Source organism: Monodon monoceros, unplaced genomic scaffold, assembly GCF_005190385.1.
Source record: "Monodon monoceros isolate NGI ecotype Baffin Bay Population unplaced genomic scaffold, NGI_Narwhal_1 Super_Scaffold_4, whole genome shotgun sequence".
Lineage (NCBI taxonomy): Eukaryota > Metazoa > Chordata > Mammalia > Artiodactyla > Monodontidae > Monodon > Monodon monoceros.
In genome coordinates, this window is record NW_021703781.1 from 22,718,519 (window position 1) to 22,743,170 (window position 24,652).

The window sequence follows — 24,652 nt, forward strand, 5'->3', positions numbered from 1 at the left end:
GACCCAGTTCAGCCAAAAATAAATAAATAAAATAAATAAATTTATAAAAAAAGAAAAGAAAGGTCAGAGAGAACTTACACTATTTACAGTCGTGTAATGTTTTTTAGTAATTTATGTTTATGCATGATCAAAGTGATTTTTGAAAAAGATGAATAAAAGAGTAATATTAGGTATTAGCTTGCTTCACACCACATTGACTTTGAAGATACAGAATGATGAAATGTGTGTGTCCTCATACTGGTTCTGTTTAACTTTTTTTGTAAGCTTGACAAATTTACCGTCAAGAAAATACCTATTTAGCTGGAAATCAAAGTTTGAATGTTTTAAAGCTTAGTGCACTTTCAACTTAAAGAATTATTATATTGCCCAAAAATGTAGAACGTAGAACGATGAAGCAGAGAAACTTCTAATGAGAGCTATTCACTCCTAAACCACCTTATAATTATTTTTGTTTCTCTAAAGAGTTTTTACATCAAAATTCCTTGTGATCAATATTACAAGTTCCATCCGTTTAACAAGGCCAGTTATCAAGGGATCATATTAGATGAAATTAATACTCCCTTCTCTGTCAAGTGAGCAGAATGGTGGAGTCACTGCTCCAAGTCATTCAGCATTTCAACAGCAATGCCAAAAATGTTGGTGAGAATGTGGAGAAAAGGGAATCCTCAGGCACTAGTGGGAATGTAAACTGGCGTAGCCAGTATGGAAAACAGCATGAAGATTCCTCAAAACATTAAGACTAGAACTACCATATGATCCAGCAATTCCACTTCTGAGTATTTATCCAAAGGAAACCAATCACTATGTTGAAGACATATCTTCAGCCCTCCCCACCATATTCATTGCAGCATTATTTACAATAGCCAGGACATGGAAACAACCTAAGTGTCCACTGGCAGATGAATGGATAAAGAAAATATGATACACACACACACACACACACACACACACACACACACACAGGAATGTTATTCAGACATAAAAAAGGAAGTAAATCCTGCCATTTGTGATTAACATGGATGAACGTTGAGGGCATTATGCTGGATGAAATAAGTCAGAGAGAGAAAGGCAAATACTATATGATCTCACTTATATGTGGAATCCAAAAAAAAGCTGAACTCACAGACACAGAGTACAGATTGTTGGCTGCCAGAAGCAGGGGATGGAGGGTGGGCAAAATGAGTGAAGGTGGTCTAAACTTCCACTTATAAGATAAATAAGCCTTGGAGATATAAGCATGGAGACTATAGTTAACAAAACTAAACTGTATATTTGAAAGCTGCTAAGAGAGGAGATCTTAAAAGTTCTCATCACAAGAAAAAAACTATATGTGGTGATGAATATTAACTAAATTTATTGTGGTAATCATTTCAAAGTATATACATAGGTCAAATTATTATGTCATACACCTAAAACAATGTTATATGTTAACTATATCTCAATAAAAATAAAATAGTTGTGTAAAATAAAATTAAAAATACCAAAATAAGTTCTATTTATAATCATTTGAGGCCACCTGGTAACACCAGTGAAGTGCAGAATTATGAAAAGTGAAGGTATTAGATGGACATAGCTTGCAAATTTGAATAAATATCTGTAGGTATTTTGAAATATTTGTCTCTGTGCATTTCTTATTTAAAGATACACTATTCCTGATACTTTCTCCCACTTCCTTTTTGCCTCTTTACTCATTGTGAATACAAAAATGTTATCTCCCACATATATATTTTTTTCTGTTTTGAAACCACTTCTACCAAACATAATAATTATACCTGGAGAGATACCATGGCCCTCCAAGAACAGAAGTTTGATGGAAATGTAATCTCTCCTAGGATTCAGAAGAAACTATATACTTTTATGGCTGGAACCTGCTATAGTAAAAGGCATCGTACCATTTTTCCTTCTCTTACAGAAATCCTTTCAGAACATATGTCATTCATCCTTGCATTCTGGAACTGCCTGGCACAAAGGAGCTATTTAATAAATGTTGATTGAATATATGATTGAATAACCGTAACTTAGCCTCTCAGCATTAGAGTCTAATTCATGTTGGGCAATCAGAGCAATGTTGACCTTAATAATATACTCAAATAATTCCTTACATTTAGAGTAAAAACAAACAAAAAAACCTCACCTATTAAAAGTGGAGATAATTCTGAAAAATGATACATTTGGTACTTCAAAAATTGGATAGCATCAGAATATACTGACCAAGGCCACAGTAACTCCAAGGCACATGAAAATGTGTTAAATATTAATGTATTCAAAGGAAATTTCCAGGAAAACTTGCCTGTTCAAACTCCTCCATGTCTACTTCTCCATCTCCATTCAAGTCAAACATCTTGAAGGCAATTTCAAAATTTCTCTGAGGAGCTGCAAGTTAGGAAGGAAGGAAGGACAGGAGGGAAGGAGGAAGAAAAAAGAAAATTATTTAGAAGGTATTGACCAAAAATAATCATTCCTTTAAGAAAAAAAGATAGTTAAACATTAAAATGTAATATCAAGTCACAGAATGCCACCATATGTATCAACCTTTTAGCAATAGTCCTTAAAACCAAAAGAGAATTTTACCATGGCCAGTAAAGATAGCACCTGTCTATCTTTGTGTTTCAACACTCTCCTTTTAAATACTTCAGCTTTGCTTTCTTAGAAACCATCCTCTTAACTGAATAATATTAACGTTGTTCTGTTACTTAAATATAGTGTTATTTATCTGGGCATGAAAGTCTATTTGGGGTGAGATATACTGCTGCAAAGTAAGAAGCTAAAACTCTAAGTCTTTGTCTTGCCTTTTTAAAACAAGCTAGCTTTCTACTTTGTTTTTTCTAGTCTCTCCACTGTAAGTACAATCAGGAGTTCCGTGGATATCATTCTGCCAAGAGGTTATTATCTACACCGCTCTACTCAATGTCACTATAGCTCTGTGGTAAGGCAGAAAAGCACACTGTCAGCTACCCAGCCCCCTATTTTAACCATGTCAGCTGGGTACACAAATTACTAAGCAAAGTACACTTAAATGTTTAAAAAACAAAATGAAAAGTGCAAAGCTTGAGAAGACAGTATATTTTTTTTCCCTTAAGTGAATGATGAAAGTGTTTCAAGACTTCTTTAATGTTCCTAGGTTAATCAAAATAAAATTAATATATTTGTGCATTAGGATAAAATATAAATAGAACAGCCCTCCTTCCTTACCAATGCTAAACGTTCTAGTAAAGAAAATAGCGACTTCCCTGGCAGTCCAGTGGTTAGGACTCGGCACTGTCACTGCAGGGGCCTGGGTTCGATCCCTGGTTGGGGAACTAAGATGCCACAGGCCACATCGCGTGGCCGAAAAAAAAAAAGAAAACTAAGTCGTTTACCTCCTTCCTTTGGTGCTTCAAATTTATATAGCTATAGAGAATAAACCAAAATAAAATTTCCTATATATCCTAATACTACTGAATTAAATTTTCAGTTAATATCACTTTTAGTAAAAAAAAATAATAACAATTAAAGATTATATGTAGACAAAAGAGTAAAAAAGGGCTTAGTGTATTATGCATTGTTGTAGAGAGTCCATATTCCCATCATGCTCATGAATTTGTCAGTATCAACACTTTCTAGGCTTAAATTCCATTTTCAGCTAGCTAGCCAACTAAGTGGGTAAGTTCCTGGTTTTTAGTTGCCTGGGTGAATCATGTGCTTGTCAGTTTCCAATTGCCTGTTTCACTTGATAATGGCTTCCAACAGGTTTGCTCTTCTTAGGCCACCAGCATGATTGCTGAGAAGGATGCAGTGGGGGGGATTAGATTTTCGTATATTTATTGTCACTTCTTAAATTATTCCTACCTGTCTGGATGCTATCTTTTGCTGAAGAGTTACCAAGCATTGGGCTGGATAATTCTAAGCTGTTATCTGATTTTGTATTCTCAATCCTGAAAATTTTATTTCTTTCTTAATTTTTTCAACAGAGTAGGAAATTGGGGCTCAAAGTCGCTAAATGACTAGCTCAAAATCACACAGCTAATAGGCAGCGGAACTGGTAAGTGAACCTAGGTCAACACTGACTCCAAAGCCCATAATTTTTTCATTATGTTCCACAGCCTCCAATATGAAGACAGTGGTACTTAAAATAATAAACCAATACTCTTTATTCTGGTATGTTTGGACTTAGAAACAAAACCACCAAACATGACTCACTGGTTATGTCAGTCTCTGCAATAGCTCAGAGTTTCAAGTGGTCCATCTAAAGGATTTACCTGATATCAAAGAAACATTGCATGTGAGGAGCTCAGCAGTTTAAGCTTGCTTGCACTCACAGGCATAGACAACATCAGATTCTCTGATAGACTTGTCACATAGTTTTAAAAATTCTAAATATGAATTTCTTTAAACAGGAGTGCCTCCCCATTCTCCCCTATTGTCTCAAACTTGGCCCACTGCACTCACATACATTATTTGCCTAATCCTTACAGATTCTTGAAATTGTAACAACTGTAGACAATACGAGGTCACTGAAAGTTTTAAGTGGAGGAGTGCCACAATCACACAGGCATTCAGAAAGAACTTCTCTGGCTACAGTGTGAAGGATGAGTTGGAAAACAAGAAGCAGCCTCAGAGAAGATCATAAAAGCTCTTGTAAATGTTGCAAATGTGAACTGAGGTGATGGCAGTGGTCATGGAGAGAAGGAAATGTATCTGAAATAACTTGAGGCAGAAAGTATATAACTTAATGATTAATTAGCTGTGATGAGTTAAGAGTAAAAAAGGCGGACAGCATGACTGGCTTAGGCTACCAGGTAGCCTGCATATCACTAATCAAGAGATAAAAAGAATGGAAAAGGTTTGAGAAAAAAAATGAATTCAGATAGGACCTGCTGAATTCAAGGAGTCCATAGTATATTCAGATGAAAATGTTCAGGAGATAGGTGGAAATATGGGTCTAAAGCTTAGAAGAGAGAGGTTAAAGCTGGGAATCATTAACATAAATATGTTAGCCGCAAAGACCTGAAATGACGTTGTCCATGGAGAACTGAAGGTTGAGCAGAAGGGTAAAGAAAGGGTAGAATGAGTTGGAAACCAATATTTAAGGTGAAAGGAAAGAGAAAGGAAGCAGTGACAGAGGAGGCGGTATCACAACATCAAAGGAAATGTGGTCCAAATGAATAGAAATAGGGAAAGATCTGGCCAGAAGCAGTCAAAGTGCTGCTACTCCTGAATTAAAGCAGCATTCTCATTCCCTATCTCCACTGATTACAGAGGGGACACAGAGTTCTTAAAATTTTAGCTTTATCATGATCTGTTATTCCTACTGTCCTGTGAGTTCTGTGATGGCATATGCCCAGTCATTTATATGACTGAATGAGTTATTATGGCAAATCATACTTTTATGTTCTCCTACAACTAAGGTTAAATTCACTTTACCAAACAAAGCACATCCTATACTGCTTGAGGTTTCTTTATCTTTTTATCCTGGCTTCCTCCCAAACAGAGTATCTGCTTTATGTGGAGCGACTCAGAGTGTTTATTAAAGAATATGTGCTGACACTCTCAGGCTGAGCTCCTGTGCCCTGGTCACTGATATGGCAAGTCAGGGCAGCAGCCGTGCACACTCTCACTTAGGCCTTAGCAGTCTATCAGGCAAGGTCCTTCAAGGAGTAGTTCTCTCAGTCTATTCAATCTTCATCTGCTGATCACGTCCAAGCACTTAAGTAAAAAACCAGCTTGCTTTAAGTGCAACATGCTACACAGGAATATGCTGCTAGGCAATTTTCTCATACTCTCCTGTCTCCCTTTAAATGTAGGCTTTGGAGTAATTTTTAAATCTAGCTGCTCTGGAAAGCTAAAGGTGTCTTGAGTTTACATTAATTCACAACCTATTTCCATAGAAAGGTATAGAGAGAGGAATTCTTTTGAATTCCAGGCTGCTTGTAGAGTGACAGTGAAGCTCTGCTCTGCCCGCTCCTTGTGTTAATGGCTTAATCTACTTTCTGCGCATCAATTTCTAAAACAAATATACATTGGAACTGATCAAAACAATGGAATTCTATACAAAGTTCATCACTATACATCCTTTACTCATAATTCCATGATAGTCTTTGCTATAAGTAAATGGATATACATTAGATCTGTTCTAGTTAAGAATAAAACATTTTTACATTATTCTATCATTGACAATAATGACAACAGCAATAACAACTCTTGACTTGCTCAAAGCACAGTAGATTTTTCTACGTTGTTTTAGTAATAAGAAAAAAAAACATTTTTCTATGTGTGGTAAGTCAAATAATCAGATAGCAACAACACTACCTGTCTCAAGATTTTCATGACTTTCACTTATTTTTCTTTAATAGAAATGCAAATGACTTGAGGTCTAATTCTGGCTTTTCCACAACATAATGAGTCATTATGCCTTAAATTCTCTTTTGGTAGTACTGACGGAATGAACAACAACAAAAAAATGGACAGGTTATAACATAAACAAGTTTCTTATTTTCTTTTTTTTTTTTAAATAAATAAATAAATTTATTTATTTATTTTTGGCTGTGTTGGGTCTTCGTTTCTGTGCGAGGGCTTTCTCTAGTTGCGGCAAGCAGGGGCCACTCTTCATCGCGGTGCGCGGGCCTCTCACTATCACGGCCTCTCGTTTCGGAGCACAGGCTCCAGACACGCAGGCTCAGTAGTTGTGGCTCATGGGCCCAGTTACTCCACAGCATGTGGGATCTTCCCAGACCAGGGTTTGAACCCATGTCCCCTGCATTGGCAGGCAGATTCTCAAGCACTGCACCATCAGGGAAGCCCAGTTTCTTATTTTCTGTTGGTTTGATTCTCCTACCACAAAATTCCCAGCTCTACCATTCCTGTTTTAAAAGGATGCCTAGGACAAATGAGGTAATTAATATGCAATATCAGAGAACTCTGAGTTAGAAAAAAATTTCATATAATATGACACACCTCTCTTTAATGATGAACCTGCCTACTGAATTTATAAGGATGATCACACAGCCTCTGATTATTTCTGAGAGGGAGGTCACCACTGCTGTGGTGCAACCACTGTTGGCCATATTAATCGAACTTTTTTCCTCATGCAGAGCCCAGATCTAATTCTTTGTAGCTCTTACAAATTGTCCTAATTTAATTTTCTAGAGAAATAAAAAAATATAACTGCTTCCTCATATATGCTGGCCCTCTGAATACATAAAAGCATAGTGTCATGTCTCTACTAAAGGTTTCTCAGAACTTGTTTCCAGAACTTCAACATCCTAATAGCCCTCTCTGGGGTACTTGAGAGGGCCAATGCCTCCCATAAATGCAGTATTCTAAATATAGTTAATTCTGGAATGACTTATCCTTTCTAATAACAATAGGACTTCTTCTTTGCAGACTAATATATTAACATTTTTCTTATATAAGGGCTTAGTGTCTTGTTTTCTCACATTAGGCTTGGGAAAAGGAGAAGAAAAACCTGCAAGATTAGGTTTCAAAAAAAGTGCCCCTCTCTCAATTCTTCTGAATTCTTCAAGGTATGATGCCTAGGTGCAGCCTGGAAGAATCTTTCTGCCCTTTTTACACAGAGTGGAGAAAAAAAGTTCCTATGGTATGATGCATTGTAGTTGTACTATAGCATTTCCTTGGGATGATTTAGCTTCCAAAGAAGGGTGCTACATTAAATGAAAATGTCCTAAGAAATTTTTAAAACATACTTAAGCAACAGCAGATCAATTTTCTTTTCAATGACCTAATTGCCTTCTAAGTCTGATTTGACTTCTGTTAATAAAGTAACTATTTTACAGGTACTCTTTGATAATCTATTAGTCGCTTCAGCATTTTCTAATATTAGGTTTCATGATAAGAGCCAGTCTAACATTATACCTAGTAAAAGGACTGCAGACATTTGAAAAACAGAAGACTTACAGAATGATAAAAGATAAGGACAAAGTCAAGGAATATTTCCTTTTATAAAGCTAAGTATCTTATTTAATTTTTATACACAGTTAACTTTGTAAAAAGGTGTATTTATGTGAAGCAAGGCATAGCATGAACAATATCAGTGGCTCAAAAATTTAACAATTACACTTTCTGCATCAACTCAGAAGTCCCATAGTCAGGCTTGCCCTCATCACTGTCTTGTAGAATTATCTACTGACCAAAATATCCACTATTAATCATGCCATCTGAAGTCAATGGTGATGATGAGAATAACTATGGCATTTTGCTCTGAAATCAGGCAAATGATTATTCTTGAAATGCAAGATCTGAAATGGCAAATAAAAAAGTATCCACATCTACTATAATTCGTTATAGAAGACACTGTGTTATGATATACAGTTAAACCAAGGTTTTCGCTGTTGGTTGTGCTAGAATTACAATTTAAAACACTGTAGGGACTTCGCTGGTGGTCCAGTGGCTAAGACTCCATGCTCCCAATGGAGGGGGCCGGGGTTCGATCCCTGCTTGGGGAACTAGATCCCACATGCTGCAACCAGGAGTTCGCATGCCACAACTAAAGATTCTGTATGCTGCAACTAAAAGATCCCACATGCCACAACGAAGATCCCGTGTACTGCAACTAAGACCTGGCACAGCCAAATAAATAAATAAATAATTTTTAAAAAGCACTGTAATAACTTTTTGACTATACTAACAAATTTTAATTAATAACCATTTAGTGACTGAATATGCTCAAACATGGGTAAGTTATTTAGACTGTTTCCTGAATATGTTTTCTGTGGCTGTGCAGCTGTATGCTCCCATTAAATTGAAATACAGGGGGCCCAAACTATATAAAATAGTAAACATTCTACCACTTAAAGTATCTAGTTTTTCCCATGATGTGCAGTTTGAAATGATAAAATGATATGACATTTTTATTGCTAACTTTTGGAATATAATATCCAGAAATTTTCCTTAGTGGGTAAAAAAGAAAGACAATAAAGTGATCTGAAATAGCTGAAGTTCATGGTGTGTAAATGTAACAATCTAGCTTTTCTTCTTGGGCTTGCTCTTTTAATGCAGGAAAAAAAAAACCCTCCCCTAGTGAAATGACAAATGCCATGGATAAAGAAAAAGAGAACCCAACTATACAGGAAGAAAAAAAAAGTTATCATAAAGAAGAAAATATTGGGTTGTATCATAATTCTCAACAACATGAACACCACAGAGCAAGTTCTATAGAATCTTGAGGGAAAACAAATTTTATTTATTCATTCATTGATTTATTTATAAAATTTATTTATTTGGCTGCACCAGATCTTAGTTGCAGCACATGGGATTTTTATTCGTGGCACCAGGGAAGTCCCGGGAAAACAATTTTCATTTAAGAATTACATACAAGTCAACTCATCATTTACCTATATTAGCAACAGAAGACAGTCTCAGACAGGCAAGGACTTTGAAACTATATAATCCACAGATTCTTCCTAACAAAATTCCACAAAAAACAGTAACAAAAGTCTTAAGCAAGGATTGGTAAACTATGATCTGCTGGCTAGCCATTTGATTATGTATTGTCCATGGCTGCTTTTGAGGTACAAGGGCAGGAATGAGTAGCTGTGACAGAGACCTTATGGCCAGCAAGCCTAAAATAATTAATCTTGTCCTTTAAGAAAAAGTTTGTCAACCCCTGGTTGAGGAAATTCTTCAGCCAACAATGACAAAAAAATCAATCAAAATAAAGAAATAAAGACGGGGAAGGTGAGATCAATTCAGAAATGAGCAGTAAATTAAGTGAGCAATAAAATCAGTAGAACAGAGTTAAGCTTAAATAATGGTTATTGATAAAATAATCATGGCATGTCGACTTATTAAATGTTTATTATGTATCAGGCACTTTATATGAATTATTTAATCCTCCCAACCGCTCTGTGACATTGTACTATTATACCCATCCCCTGTTAAAAAAGAGGAAACTGGGACTCCCCTGGAGGTCCAGTGGGTAAGACTCCACGCTCCCAGTGCAGGGGACCTGGGTTTGAACCCTGGTCAGGGAACTAGATCCTGCATGCATGCTGCAACTAAGAAGTCTGCATGCCGCAACTAAAGATCCCACCTGCCGCAACTAAGCCTAAATAAATAAATACTTTTTTTAAAAAGTAGAGACTATTCTTAAAAGAAAAAGAGGAAACTAAGGTATTGGGTGTCCAGAGTCAAAGAGCCAGGATTCAAATGCAGACAGTCTACTAGAGTATGCACCACTCTTAGCCATTATATGAGAATGGCTATAGAATAATGAAGTATAAGATTATTAAAAATGTAAAAACTGTGTGGAGAGAAGAAAGTGAAAGAAGATAAACTTCTTGACTTCCAATAGAAGACATCAAAAGAAATAGATGATTCTGTCCTACATAAAAAAGCTACATACTGGGACTTCCCTGGTGGTCCAGTGGGTAAGACTCCATGCTCCCAATGCAGGGGGCCCGGAACTATCAGAGAACTGGTGGGGGAACTAGATCCCACATGCCACAACTAAAAGATCCTGCATGCCACAACTAAAAGATCCTGCATGCCACAACTAAAAGATCCTGCATGCCGCAACGAAGATCTTGCATGCGGCAAACAAGACCCAGTGCAGCTAAAAAAAAAAAAAAAAAAAAGCCACATCTCCCCACAACCCCCACAGATACATATACACATACACATTTAAATTAACTCAGATTACCACGAATAGGAGAGCATTAAAATTACTTGGGAGAAAAACCCAATGAATAAAGCAAAAGCTTAACAGAAAAAAAAAATGGAAAGAAAGCACAGAAAACAAGACATAAGGTGATAGATGTAAGAACAAATAAATCACAACAAAGTTAAATGAACTAAACTCCTCTATTAGAACACATGCTCTCAGACTGGGTCTGTTATTTATAAGAAATATATTGAAAACAAAATAATATAGAAAGATAAAAAATAAGAGGAAATACAAGAAAACGAAACAGTAAGAAAGCAGAGGTGGTAATATTAATGAGACAGAAATGAACTAAGAGCAGAAGGATTAAGAACAAACACCATTTTTATATTACTCATAACTACCATCCATAATGAAAATCTATTATATTTTTTTATGTACAGGACAACATCACAGCAAAATATATAACAAAATATTAGTTAGATGTAAAGAATAAATTACAAAAATTACTGTAATATCTAAGCCTTTGACATATTTTGTAGAAAACTTAATGAGGTTATGGACACTTTATATAATACAAACCACAAGTTCAATTTAACAGATATATATTGAACACTGCTTTCTGGTAAACAGAGATTGCATATATTTTTTAAATCTTCAAGGGAAATTTAGAAAGACATTAGATATTAGTCGACATACACACACACACACACACCACACACAATACAAACACAAGTAAAAGAAGAAATTGCAAATGCAGAATTTTTACAACTATAATGCAATAAAACTAGGTCACAGGAATAAAGCCACTTTGATCATCAGGCTAGATGCTGAAAAAGCATTTGACAAAATTTTAAGTCTTCCTAATCTTTTTTTTCCTGAGAAATAGAGGTAGGAGGAACTTATTCAATATGGAAAAGAATATTTATCTGACACCAAGATTCACAATATACTTAACTGAAAAATGCCAAGAACATTTATTTTAATATAATAAACAAAGTGGGGATGCTCACTATTATGGATATTATTTTGAAAGTTCTAGCCAAAGCAAATATATAATGAGATAAAATAAAGCACACATTAGAAAAAACAATTATCATTATTTGAAGATTATATAAATATAAATGTCTTCCTAAAAACTCCAAGAAAATGAACGAAAAAACTTTCAGAACTACTAATAACAGTAACGTGAAGTTATAAGATAAATATATAATAGATATATTTATATCTGGGATAGGTGGAGTATATAAATATGACTGGAAAGTCCTGTTTCTCAGCCTCTTGGGGGTTGTGGGGGGAGAACTCATGAAACCAATGATTGGTTGGAACAATTCTGGAAGTTGAAGAATGTTGACTTCTTTTGATTTTACCTGCTTTTAGTTATTGACTAAATGGTGTGTGTATAGGGAGGGGCAAATAATGGGAAGAGAAGAGAATGACTTTTAGGGGGATAATACTCATTTACACATAGAACTTAACATGTATTTTTTTCCTTGTGGTTTTACTGAGATATAATTGGCATTCAGCACTGTACAAGTTGAAAGCATTATAGCATAATGATCTGACTTACATACATCATGAAATGATTACCACAAAAGTTTAGTGAATATCCATCATCTCATATAGATAGAAAATAAAGAAAAAGAAAAAAAATTTTTTCCGGGCTTCCCTGGTGGCGCAGTGGTTGAGAGTCCGCCTGTTGATGCAAGGGACACGGGTTCATGCCCTGGTCCGGGAAGATCCCACATGCCGCGGAGCGGCTGGGCCCGTGAGCCATGGCCGCTGAGCCTGCGCGTCCGGAGCCTGTGCTCCGCAACGGGAGAGGCCACAACAGTGAGAGGCCGCGTACCGCAAAATAAATAAATAAATAAATATTTTTCCTTGTGATGAGAACTCTTAGTATTTACTCTCTTAGCAATTTTCATAAAAAACATATAGCCGTGTTAATTATATTAATCATGTTGAATATCACATCCCTAGTACTTATCTTATAACTGGAAGTTTGTACCTTTTGACTACCTTCATCCAATTCCCCCTCCTGCCACACCCAGCCCCTTGTAACCACAAATCTGACCTATTTCATGTGGTCTTTCTGAGTTCATTTGTTTGTTTGGGATTTTTGTTTGTTTGTTTGTTTTTGAAGTATAATTGACTTACAACACTATGTTAGCTTCTGTTACACAACACAGTAATTCAGTATTTCTGTACATTACAAAATGATCATCATAATAAGTCTAGTTACCATCCATCACCATACAAAGATATTACAATATTATTGACTATATTCCCCATGGTGTACATTTTATTCCCATGACTCATTTATTTTATAACTGGAAGTGTGTACCTTTTAATCTCCCTCACCTACTTCACTCAACCCACAACCCCTCCCCTCTGGCAACCACCTGATGTTCTCTGTATCTATGACTCTGTTTCTGTTTTGCTATGTTTATTTTGTTTTTTAGATTCCACTGTAAGTGAACACATATTGTATTTGTGTTTTTCTGTCTGACTTATTTCACTTAGCATAATACTTCTAGGTCCATCCACACTGTCACAAATGGCAAGATTTCATTCCTTTTTATGGTTAATATTCCACTGTATATATATATATACACCACATCCTCTCTATCCATTCATCTACCAGTGGGCACTTAGGTTGATTCCGTATCTTGGCTATTGTGAATAATGCTGCAATGAACATAGGGTTGCATATATCTTTTCAAATTAGTGTTTTTGTTTTCTTTGGAAAAATACCTAGAAGTGGAATTTCTGGATCATATAGCAGTTCTATTTTTAATTTTTTTGGGAATCTCCATACTGTTTCCCATAGTGGCTGCACCCATTTACATTCCCACCAACAGTGAGTGTACAAGGGTTCCCTTTTCTCCACATCCTCGCCAACACTTATGTCTTGTCTTTTTGATAATAGCCATTCTGACAGGTATGAGGTGGTATCTCACTGTGGTTTTGATTTGCATTTCCCTGATGATTAGTGATGTTGAGGATTTCTTTCATGTACCTGTTGGCCATCTGTATGTCTTTTTTAGAAGAATGTCTATTCAGGTGCTCTGCCCATTTTAAAATTCGATTGTTTTCATTATGCTGAGTTGTATGAGTTCTCTGTATATTTTGGATATTAACCCTTATCAGATATATCATTTGCAAGTAACTTCTCCTACTTAGTAGGTGACCTTTGCATTTTGTTGATAGTTTCCTTTGCTGTACAAAAGCCTTTTAGTTTGATGTAGTCCCATTTGTTCATTTTTGCTTTTGTTTCCCTTGCCTGAGGCGATATATCCAAAAAAATATTACTAACACTGATGTCAGAAAGCATACTCTGCCTATGTTCTCTTCTAGGAGTTTTATGGTTTCAGGTCTTACATCTGAATCTTTAACTCATGTTGAGTTTATTTTTATATATGGTGTGAGGAAGTAATCCAGTTTGATTTTTTTGCATGTAGCTGTGAAGTTTTCTCAATACCATTTATTGAAGAGACTGTCTTTTCCCCATTGTATAATCTTGCCTCCTTTGTCACAGAATAAATGACTATACAAGTGTGGGTTCATTTCTGGGCTCTGTATTCTGTTCCATTGATCTGTGTGTCTGTTTTTGTTTCAGTAAGTTTCAGACAAGTTCAGTAAATAATTTATAAAGGTATGAGATATCAAGTCCTGTCTCCATTTTTTCCAGCTCTATTGAGATACAATTGTAATGTTTACCACAATAAGGTTAGCTAACACATCTTTCACCTCACATTTTGTTGTTATGGTGAGAACGTTAAAGCTCTACTCTCATAGCAACATTTATGTACACAGTACTGTATTGATAACTACAGTCACCATGCTGAACATTAGATCCTGGCACTTATTCATCTTCTAACTGAAAGTTTGTAGCACTTAGCCAATATCTCCCTGTATCCCCTGCTCCTCAGCCCCTGACAATCACCATACTACCCTCTGTGACTGAGTTTGATGTTTTTAGATTCCACATATAAGTGAGATTATACAGCATCTGACTTTGACTTATTTCACTTAGCATAATGCCCTCAAGGTCCATTCATGTTGTTGCAAACGTCAGAATTTCCTTTTTTATGGCTGAATAGTATTCCATTTTATATATTATTTTTATTTATCATATATTTTTATATGATATATACTTCCTTTAAATACATGTCATATGTATGTTTATATGAATATATATGCCATATTTTCATTACCCATGTGCCTCTTTTTTATGCTAGTACCATACTGCTTTGATTACTACAGCTTTATATTATAGTTTTTAATCAGGAAGCACAATGCCTCCAGCTTAGTTCTCTCTCAAGATTGCTTTTGCTATTCTGTGTCTTTTGTAGTTCCACACAAGTATTAATTTAATGTTTCTATTTCTGTGAAAAGTAAAATGGAAATTTTGATAGGAATTGCATTAAATCTGTACATGGCTTTGCGGGGGTGGGGTGGATATTTTAAGAATATTAATGCTTTTTTTTTAAAGCATCTTTACTGGAGTATAATTGCTTTACAACAGTGTGTTAGTTTCTGCTTTATAACAAAGTGACTCAGTTATACATATACATATGTCCCCATATTTCTTCCCTCTTGTATCTCCCTCCCACCCTCCCTATCCCACCCCAATATTAATGCTTCTGATCCATGAACATGGAATATCTTTCCATCTACCTGTGCCTTCTTCAATTTCTTTCCTCAGTGTCTTACAGTTTTTAGTGTAGGGCTCTTTCATTTCCTTGGTTAAGTTTATTCCTAAGTGTTTTATTGTTTTTGACGCTATTGTAAATGGGATTGTTTTCTTTATTTCTTTTTCAGCCATTTAACTGTTAGTGTACAGCAATGCAACTGAATTTTGTACATTGGTTTTGTGTCCTAAAAGTTTACAGAATTTGTTGATTAGTACGAACAGTTTTATTGGTGGAGTCTTAAGGATTTTCTATATATAAGATCATGTTGTTAGCAAACAGAAACAATTTTACTTCTTCCTTTCCAATTTAGATGACTCTTATTTCTTTTTCTTGCCTATCTGCTCTGGTTAGGACTTTAGTAATATGTTGCATAGGAGTGGTGAGAGTGAGCAACCTTGTCTTATTTCTGATCTTAGAGGGAAAGCTTTCAACCTTTTACCCTTAAGATATTAGCTGTGGGTTTGTCATATATGGCTTTTATTATGTTGAGGTATATTCCTTCAATCCCCAATTCATTGAGCTTTTATCATGCAAGAATGTTGAATTTTGTCAAATACTTCTGCCTTTATTGAGATGATCATGATTTTTTTTGTCTTTCATTTTATTAACTGGTGTAACACATTGATTGATTTGCGTTATGTTGAACCATTCTCACATTCCAGGGATAAGTCCCACTTGATCATGGTGTATGACTTTTAATATGCTGTTGAATTTGAGTTGCTAATATTTTTGTTGAGGATTTTTGCAAATATATTCAGCAGGGATATTGGTCTGTGGTTTTCTTTTCATGTATTATCCTTGTTAGCATTGGTTTTAGGGTAACACTGGCTTCATATAATTAGTTTGGGAGTGTTCTCTTCAATTTTTTGAAGATTATGAGAAAAATTGGTATTAATTTTTCTTTAAATATTTGGTAGAATTCACCCATGAAGACATCTGGTCCTGGGCTTTTCTTTGTTGGTAAGTTTTGGATTACTGATCCTATCTCCTTATTTGTTATTGGCCTGTTCAAATTTTCTACCTCTTTGTGATTCAAACTTGATAGGCTGTATGTTTCTAGGAATTCATCCATTTCTTCTAGGTTGTCCAATTTGTTGGTGTATAATTGTTCACTGTAGTCTCTTGAGATCCTTTGTATTTCTTTGGTTCATTTGTGATGCCTCCTCTTTCATTTATAATTTTATTTGAGTCATCTCTCTCTTTTTTTTTCTGGTCTAGTAAAGTTTTGTCTATTTTGTTATCTTTTCAAAAAATCAACACTTGGTTTCATTGACATTTTCTATTCTCTATTTCAATTATATCTTCTCTGATCTTCGTTATTTCCTTTCTTCTGTTAGATTGGGCTTAGTTTGTTCTTGTTCTTCTAAGTTCCTTGAGGTGTAAAGTTAGGCGATTTATTTGAGACCTTTCTTTTTTCTTAATGTGTGCATTTGTCACTATAAGTTTCTCTTTTGGCACTGCTTTTGTAGCATCCCATAAGTTTCAGTATATTTTTTCCATTTTTGTTTGTTTCAAGATATTTTTCATTTCCCTTCTGATTTCATCTTTGACTCACTGGTTGTTCAGGAGTGTGTTGTTTAATTTCCATATATTTGTAAATTCCCCACAGTTCCTCTTGCTATTGACTTCTGGTTTCTTACCACTGTGGCCAGAAAAGTTACTTGATATGATTTCGATCTTTTAAAATTTGCTGACACTTGTTTTGTGACCTAACATATCATCTATTCTGGAGAATGTCCATGAGCACATGGACATGGACATGAGGAGAATGTATATTGTACTTTTGGATGGAATGTTTTGTAAATGTCTGTTAGGTCCATTTGATCTCAAGTATAGTTCAATGTTTCCCTATTGATTTTCTGTGTGGATGATTTATCCACTGTTGAAAGTGAGATATGGGAGTTCCCTACTATTAGTGTATTGTTGGCAATTCCTCCCTTCATATCAGTTTGTACTTGCTTAATATACTTAGGTACTCTGATGTTGAGTTTGTGCATATTTGTTATATTATCTGAATGAATTAACCCCTTTATCATTATATAATGACCTTCTTTATCTCTTGCTATAGTTTTTGACTTAAAGTCTATTTTTTCTGATCTAAGTATAGCTACCCCTGCTCTCTTTTGGTTTTCATTTGTGTGGAATATCTTTTTGCATCCCTGCACTTTGAGCCTATGTATTCCCTTTAGCTGAAATGAGTACCTTGTAGGCAGCACAGAGTTGGGTCTTTTTTTTTTTTTTTTTTAACCCATTCAGCAACTCTGCACCTTCTGATTAGACAATTTAATCCACTTATTGATAAGGATTTGGTATTGCTAGATTGTTAAATTTTTTTCTTTGTGGTTCCTTTGTTCTTTCTTCCCTTCTTGTTGTCTTCTTTTGTGAATTTATGACTTTCTGTAGTGGTATACTTTGATTCCCTTCTCTTTGTGTGTATTTACTATAGGTTTTTATTTTGTGGTTACCATGAGGCTTACTCAAAACATCTTGTAGCTATAACAGTCTATTTGAAGCTGATAACTTAATTTTGATTGCATACAAAAATTCTACCCTCCCCCCTTCAACATTTTATGATTTCACAACACACATATTTTATATTGTGTATTAACAAATTATTGTAGCTATAGCTAATTTTAACACTTTTGTCCTTTAACCTCCATATTAGAATTAAGTGGTTAACATGCCACCATATTGCAATATTAGAGTATTCTGAATTTATCTACTTAACTTCATCAGTGTTTTGTATATTTTCATGTTACTAGTTAGTTTCCTTCTATTTCAGCTTGAAGAACTCCTTTCAGCATTTCTTTTAAGGCAGCTCTAGTGTAATGAAGAGCCTCAGCTTTTATTATTGCCTTCATTTTTTTTTTTTTTTTTTGCGGTATGTGGGCCTCTCACTGTTGTGGCCTCTCCCGTTGTGCAGCACAGGCTCCAGACGCACAGGCTCAGCGGCCATGGCTCACGGGCCCAGCCGCTCCACGGCATGCGGGATCTTCTTGGACTGGGGCATGAACCCGTGTCCCCTGCATCGGCAGGCGGACTCTCAACCACTGCGCCACCAGGGAAGCCCCTTGCCTTCATTTTTGAAGGACAAATTTGTTGGGTAAAGTATTCTTGGTTGGCAGATTTCCTCTTTTAGCACTTTGAATATATCATTCTGTTCTCTCCTGGCCTGCAAGGTTTCTGTTGAGAATTCAGCTGATAGGCTTACTGGGGTTCACTTGTATGAGACATTTTTTTTTTCCTCTTGCTGCTTTAAAAATTCTGTCTTTGTCTTTGATTTTGGTCAGTTTCATTATAATCTGTCTTTGAGAAGATTGTTTTGGATTGAAATTTTGGGGTGGCCTATTAGCTTTGTGAACTTGGATGTCCTACTTTCTCCCAAGGTTCAGGAAGGTCTCAGCCATTATTTCTTTAAATAAGCTTTTTACTCCTTTCTCTCTTCCCCTTCTAGGACTCCAATGATGTGTAGGTTTTTAAAATTAATTAATTAATTAAATTTATTTTGGCTGTATTGGGTCTTCATTGCTGCATGCAGGCTTTCTCTAGTTGCACCAAGCGGGGGCTACTCTTCGTTGCAGTGCATGGGCTTCTCATTGCAGTGGCTTCTCTTGTTGTGGAGCACGGGCTCTAGGCATGCAGGCTTCAGTAGTTGTGGCACGCAGGCTCAGTAGTTGTGGCGCATGGGCTTAGTTGCTCCACGGCATGTGGGATCTTCCCGGAACAGGGCTTGAACCCGTGTCCCCTGCACTGGCAGGTGGATTCTTAACCACTGCGCCACCAGGGAAGTCCTAGATTGTTTCTTTTAATGGTGTCTCATAAGTCTAGTAGGTTTTCTTCCTTCCTTTTCATTTTTCTGTCTTTTTGTTCCTCTCTTGGATGTTTTCAAATGATCTGTGTTTGATTCACCGATAATTTTTTTCTGCTTGGTTCAGTCTGCTGTTGAAACTCTCTATTGAATTCTTCATTTCAATTATTATATTCTTCACCTCCAATATGTTTGCTTCTTTTTTGTTTTCTACCTTTTGTTGAACTTCTCATTTTGTTTTTTTTTTCCTGATTTTGTTAAATTATTTATCTGTGTTCTCTTATAGCTCTCTAAGCAAGTTTAGAACAATTATTTTGAATTCTTTGCCAGGCAATTCCTGTATCTCCATTTCTTTGTGGTCAGTTACTGGAAGTTTACTGTGTTCCTTTGGTGGAGTCATGTTTCTTTCCCTGATTCTTCATGATCCCCATTGCCTGGTGTAGGTGTCTGCACATTTGAAGAAGCAGTCATCTTTTCCAGACTTTATGAGCTGACTTTGGTAAAGGAAAACCTTCACCTGAGGATGGGGGCACACTGGAGTGTGCTGTGGTCTTGGGTGTAGTGGTGCAGGGTGCCAAGTGCAGGGGTGTGTGGCATCTCTGGGTCCGGGGGGACATGGTGACTCATTGGCTCAGACTGATGGAGTCCATAGCATCAACAACTGTGTAGTTCTTGGCAAGCACTGCAGGGGGTCCACAGAGGCTGCAAGGGCTGTTGGGGCCCTTGGGTGACACCTCTAGGTCCAGCAGGTAGGGACCAGGGTAGACAGTGGTGGTAGTTGGAGCCAGTGGTGTACACACACTTGGCTGTAGGGGCCAGCTACAGATGCCTGTGTAGTGACAGAGGTCAGTTGCAAACACATGTACAGTGGTGGAGGCCAAAGCAAGCAGTAAGGGCCAGGGCCAACTGCAGACACACTTCAGGCTGTGGTGGCTCTGGCAGTCAGCACGCACTACCGTGGCTTTAGGATCTTTCCTTGGTGCATGCATGGCAATGGAGATTGGCGGCAGGCAAGGGCATAGTTTCAGGGGTTAGCCCTGAGCATGTGCACAGTGGTAGGGTCCTAGGCTGGAGTCTTACATTTGTGTAGCCTCAGAAGCCTGGACTTGCTCCTGGTGTGGGTCCCAGTTTCCAGTGGAGCAGGGGCTGGGGAGAGACTCTGGAGCTGGTGCCAGCAAGTGCAAATACCTGTGGGATAAAAACCAGTGTAATCCGCAGAAGTCTGTGGCAGCTGTGCTGGACATTGGTTTGTTTAGTGGGGAAAGGTGCTGGAGTCTTCTACAGAGCATGTCTCTGGCAATCCTGACGCTCCCACTGCATGGCTTACATTGGTATTCTTGCTATTCTTCCTTATTCCTAGCCATCTCTATATGTCTCAGTTTTGCTGGTCTCTGGGTGAAACTGAAGTGAGTCCTTTGTGTGGTTGGGAAGATGCACGTAAATGGATCTGTTTTTCCTTCCTTTTTGTGTGGATATTCTCAAATTATTCATTCTGCTGTGTTCATGAAGTTTCTTAAGTCGACTCCAGAGCTCTCCCAGAGCTGTTTTTGTTTGTAGACAGCTAACTGTTGATCTTTGTGGGAGAATGGAGGCTGAGGTCTCCGATTCCATCATCTTTGTGATATCACCAAGTGGAAACCTCACTCCGGTGAATCCACTTCTGGGTCTCCATTTATGTTTAAAGAAGTTTCTGAGATTTCAACATCAGGTCATATCCCTATTTTCAAAAATTTTATTACACTACTATCACGTCCACTGCATGGACCTCACCATTTAGGGAATCTTATGGCTTTGCAAGCGTCTTCTTGAAAATATTTCTAGAACTATTACAGGAATTTATAGGTCATTTACAATTTAGTGTGAATTCATTTAATATGAGGATTCAAAATTTTTTGATCTAAATTTGTTGTATTGTGAGAAAGGAAACTGTCTTTTTGAAAGGAAGGGTGAAAAGAGACAAATAGATATTCCTTTGGTAGCTTAGCAAAAAGCTGTCTTTGTAGATCTGAATTAGCTCAACGAAAGAAAGGCTAATGCCACCTGTACAGCAGGAAGCTCCCTCTTTCTAACAAGACCACTTTGTCAACCAGGATGTTCCTGTTGTTACACAACTCCTGGATGTTCCTAGATGTTCCCTGCCCTCATCCCAATAATTACAGAGAGAGTCGGGGGGCACTGTCTTTTTCTTAGAGCCCTCTCCCTGATGTGCTTCAGCTCTGTCTAAGCACTTTCTTTTGCTAAATAGCATGTGGATGGGGACTGGGTAATTTTGCTGCTTTTCTGCCTGTGAGTTTCCCCACTAGAACTTATTTTAGATTACATTTAGACTACATAGTACCAGTAGTACGTGTGTTGGTGTTCCCTTTGCACAATGAAAGGGAAAATAATTTTTTTGGGATGAAGAAATTCCTAGAAGGCAGAGAACTTAGTCTACCTTGACATTTCACCAAAGACCAGTATTTTCCTCTCAATTTGTCTTGGTAGAGATCTAAGGGCTTCCATCTGTGGAGAGAACCCAGGGAAGAAAGAAGCCCCACGTGTCCAACTAACGTTCCACTGCTGGAAAGCCTGTGCAACCAAGCACAAAACAGAATTATGAGCTGGGTTAGTCCTATAAAAGGCCAGGGAAGGATTTCCTGATGAATTCAGCATAAAGAAAAAGACAGGTGAGTCTGACATCGGACCCAGTCCAACTCTGGCGGGTTTCCAGACCCAGTCCAGAAAAAGAAATATGCAAAGTCTGGACACTCATAAAGCAAAACTGCAGAGTCAGGATCTGAGAGGGCTTCACCCACCATCTCCAGAGGCAGCAAGCCCAAGGGGCTCAACAGCTGACACAATCATTACTGTGATCTGTGGAAATTTGCTACACATTCTTTCTTCTCCTCAGTCTCTAAGCAAGAATGTTGTTTTCCTGAGATCAAAAATTAGAACAGGAACTTCAGGGACCTGGATTCTCAGCCTCAGGAATGCAGCTGCTCAGGCACTGTCCTGGAAAAAGACTGTATATGATACAGCATAACATCTGGAGACAGATGCCTCTTTATGATACACAGTACCACTCTTAGTCTCCTGTCCTCCCCTCTCTTTTTTTTTTTTGAATCTCTCTTCCTCATAAATACCTATAAGTATTAGAGCAAAAGTACCCCATTTTTGCCCCTAATGCTAGATACGAACTTGGTCAAGTCGTGACTGTCTTTTTATATCTGCTTCCTGTCCTAATATGAAATAGTTTTATGAAAATGGATAGATTAGTGTTGCTATAGTAACATAGACAGGAATCACTGTATTATTTTATATACTGAAATGAGTCCATTTTTAAAGGGTGTTACTATTGGTGCACAGGTCAATCGGATGAGCCCAAAGAGAAAGCACTACTTACAGTCTGCCCAAACTACCAGAATAATTTGCTCTGATTTCAGATAAAATCTTCACTACCTCTGTTGTTTACCTAAGAATTCAAAATAAATTTCTTAAAGTCTTAGGAATAAATAGATGACAAGGTATGGTTTATGCTAATGTGCAGCAGATGAACCCAAGTAGATTTCTTTTTAAAACTGTAGGCAACTTGTTTTGTTTTGAGGGTTCTATTAGAACCCTCTGTTTTGGCTAGAAATAAAGGAAAATAGATTTTCTTTTATTCAAACAGCCATATTTCTATATATAGAATATGACATCGTATAATTTTTATTCTTATTTAGGTACATCCTATATCATACACACAGAAGATCTGTATCAAAATCTATAGATGTATATCCTAAAATGCACGTGACATACAGTATCGCATATCATATGTGTATCTGTATATACACATATTTCCTGATTGATTCTAATATAGTTGCTTTATAAAATATGTTTCATCTTGGTTACAATTAAACATAAACATGTAAAAGATATACCTTCTGGTTACAATTTTTTTTTTCCTTTTCAAATCAGCAGAGGTAATTGCTTTAAAATTGTAAATTGTAGATTTCATTTGATTCTCAGCAAATTTATGCATCCACTTATGTTGAAACTCTTATTTTTTCGTATCAAAACTCTTGCCACACTGTGAAGTCAAGAAGTCTTCTAGCATTAAAATTTTTTTTCTTAAACTCCTTTTTGTGACTCAGAACTTTCATCAAAGAAAATTTTATGTAAAAGCTTATAACCTTTCTGACTGAACAGGGAAAGGGATGAGGAAACCCTGAGCCTTGCCTACTTTCCCTCTTCCTCCCACCAAGGAATTCCATAAATGGACTCTGCAGACCTAATGTTTTGTGGACTGTGGTTTGTAAATAGAACGTAGAATATATTTAAACTTAAAAAATTATCCATTGTTTATCTGAAATTAAAATTCAATTTGTGTTCTGTATTTTTACTTGCTAAATTTGGTAACCCTATTTACAAACAATTATTTTAATGGAAAGAGCTCTCAGTTCCGTAACAGAGGAGGGTATTTTCCCTTAGTATTCGTAAATATCTTGAACACATGACAACTTCTCTAATTTCAGTTCTCCAACTCACCAAGTGGGTGTAATAATTAAGGCTCTAACTACCTCACTAGTTATTCTAAGAAAGAATTAGGCTTTAGGGAATTCCCTGGTTGGCCAGGGGTTAGGACTCAGCGCTCTCACTGTTAAGGGCCTAGGTTTGATGCCTGGTTGGGAAACTAAGATTTTATAAGCCGCATGGCACAGCCAAAAAAAAAAGAATTAGGCTTTAGCCTAAAGGTTCAAGATGCATGAAGTTATCACTGATATTGATTTTTTTAAAATTCCATTAAAAAGCACTAACTACTAACAGCATATCAAGAGTCATTTATTAAATGCTTAATAATTAAACATTCCAAACTCACTCTGTTTTCTTCAAGCTGTATTATAGTCTGAATGTGAATAATTTAATAAATATTTTAAATAGAAAAAACAAAAAAAAGAAGACAGGTAACTCCATCTGTGAGAATAATGGCGTTAGGATAAAACTATGCTCTGCTTTGAATATTTTCACCTCTGGGTGCTGAAACAAGTTGAATTATGCACTATTTTGCAACAATCCCCAACATGTGATTTGTTTATTCTCTTAGGTCTATGAGACAATTTCTTCTCATTAGAATCAAACAGTTAAATATTACTTTATATTTAGACTACACTTGAAAAAAAATTATTGAAGGAAACATTGCAGTGACTCCTGTGGAGAAAATAATTATGGTTTAATTAATCTGCTTTATAAGTCTAGACTTTGCATCATTGCTTTTCTTAATGTGAGGCATCCAATACCCCCTCTCTCATAGATTCATATTCACTCAGCTTAAAAGCAACTCTGTGACAGATGAATGACACAAAGACTGCACTTAATTATATAATTGTCTAGGGGCTTCATAGCATTAATGTATCTAATTTGCTACTAAATAACAGATTGGATGTGCAACGTATTTGGCCCATGGAGGAATTCTAGACACATAAATACATTTAACTGTACTCTAAGCCTCTATGTTTTTTCACTATAAGAGTCTAACATCTTTTTTTATTTCCGTACACCAAGGTACCAGTAAAATAAACTTTTGGAATTGTA

General features: G+C 36.5%; 1 protein-coding gene across 2 annotated transcripts in view; it reads right to left on the bottom strand.

Moving 5' to 3' along the window:
• MICU1 (mitochondrial calcium uptake 1) overlaps positions 1–24,652 on the bottom strand; it is a 230,222-nt gene that overhangs the window by 94,473 nt on the left and 111,097 nt on the right. For both annotated transcript variants that reach the window (XM_029245049.1, XM_029245050.1), the window contains one exon: positions 2,291–2,373. In XM_029245049.1, the coding sequence (XP_029100882.1) occupies positions 2,291–2,373 (83 nt within the window). The remainder of the gene's footprint in view (positions 1–2,290; positions 2,374–24,652) is intronic.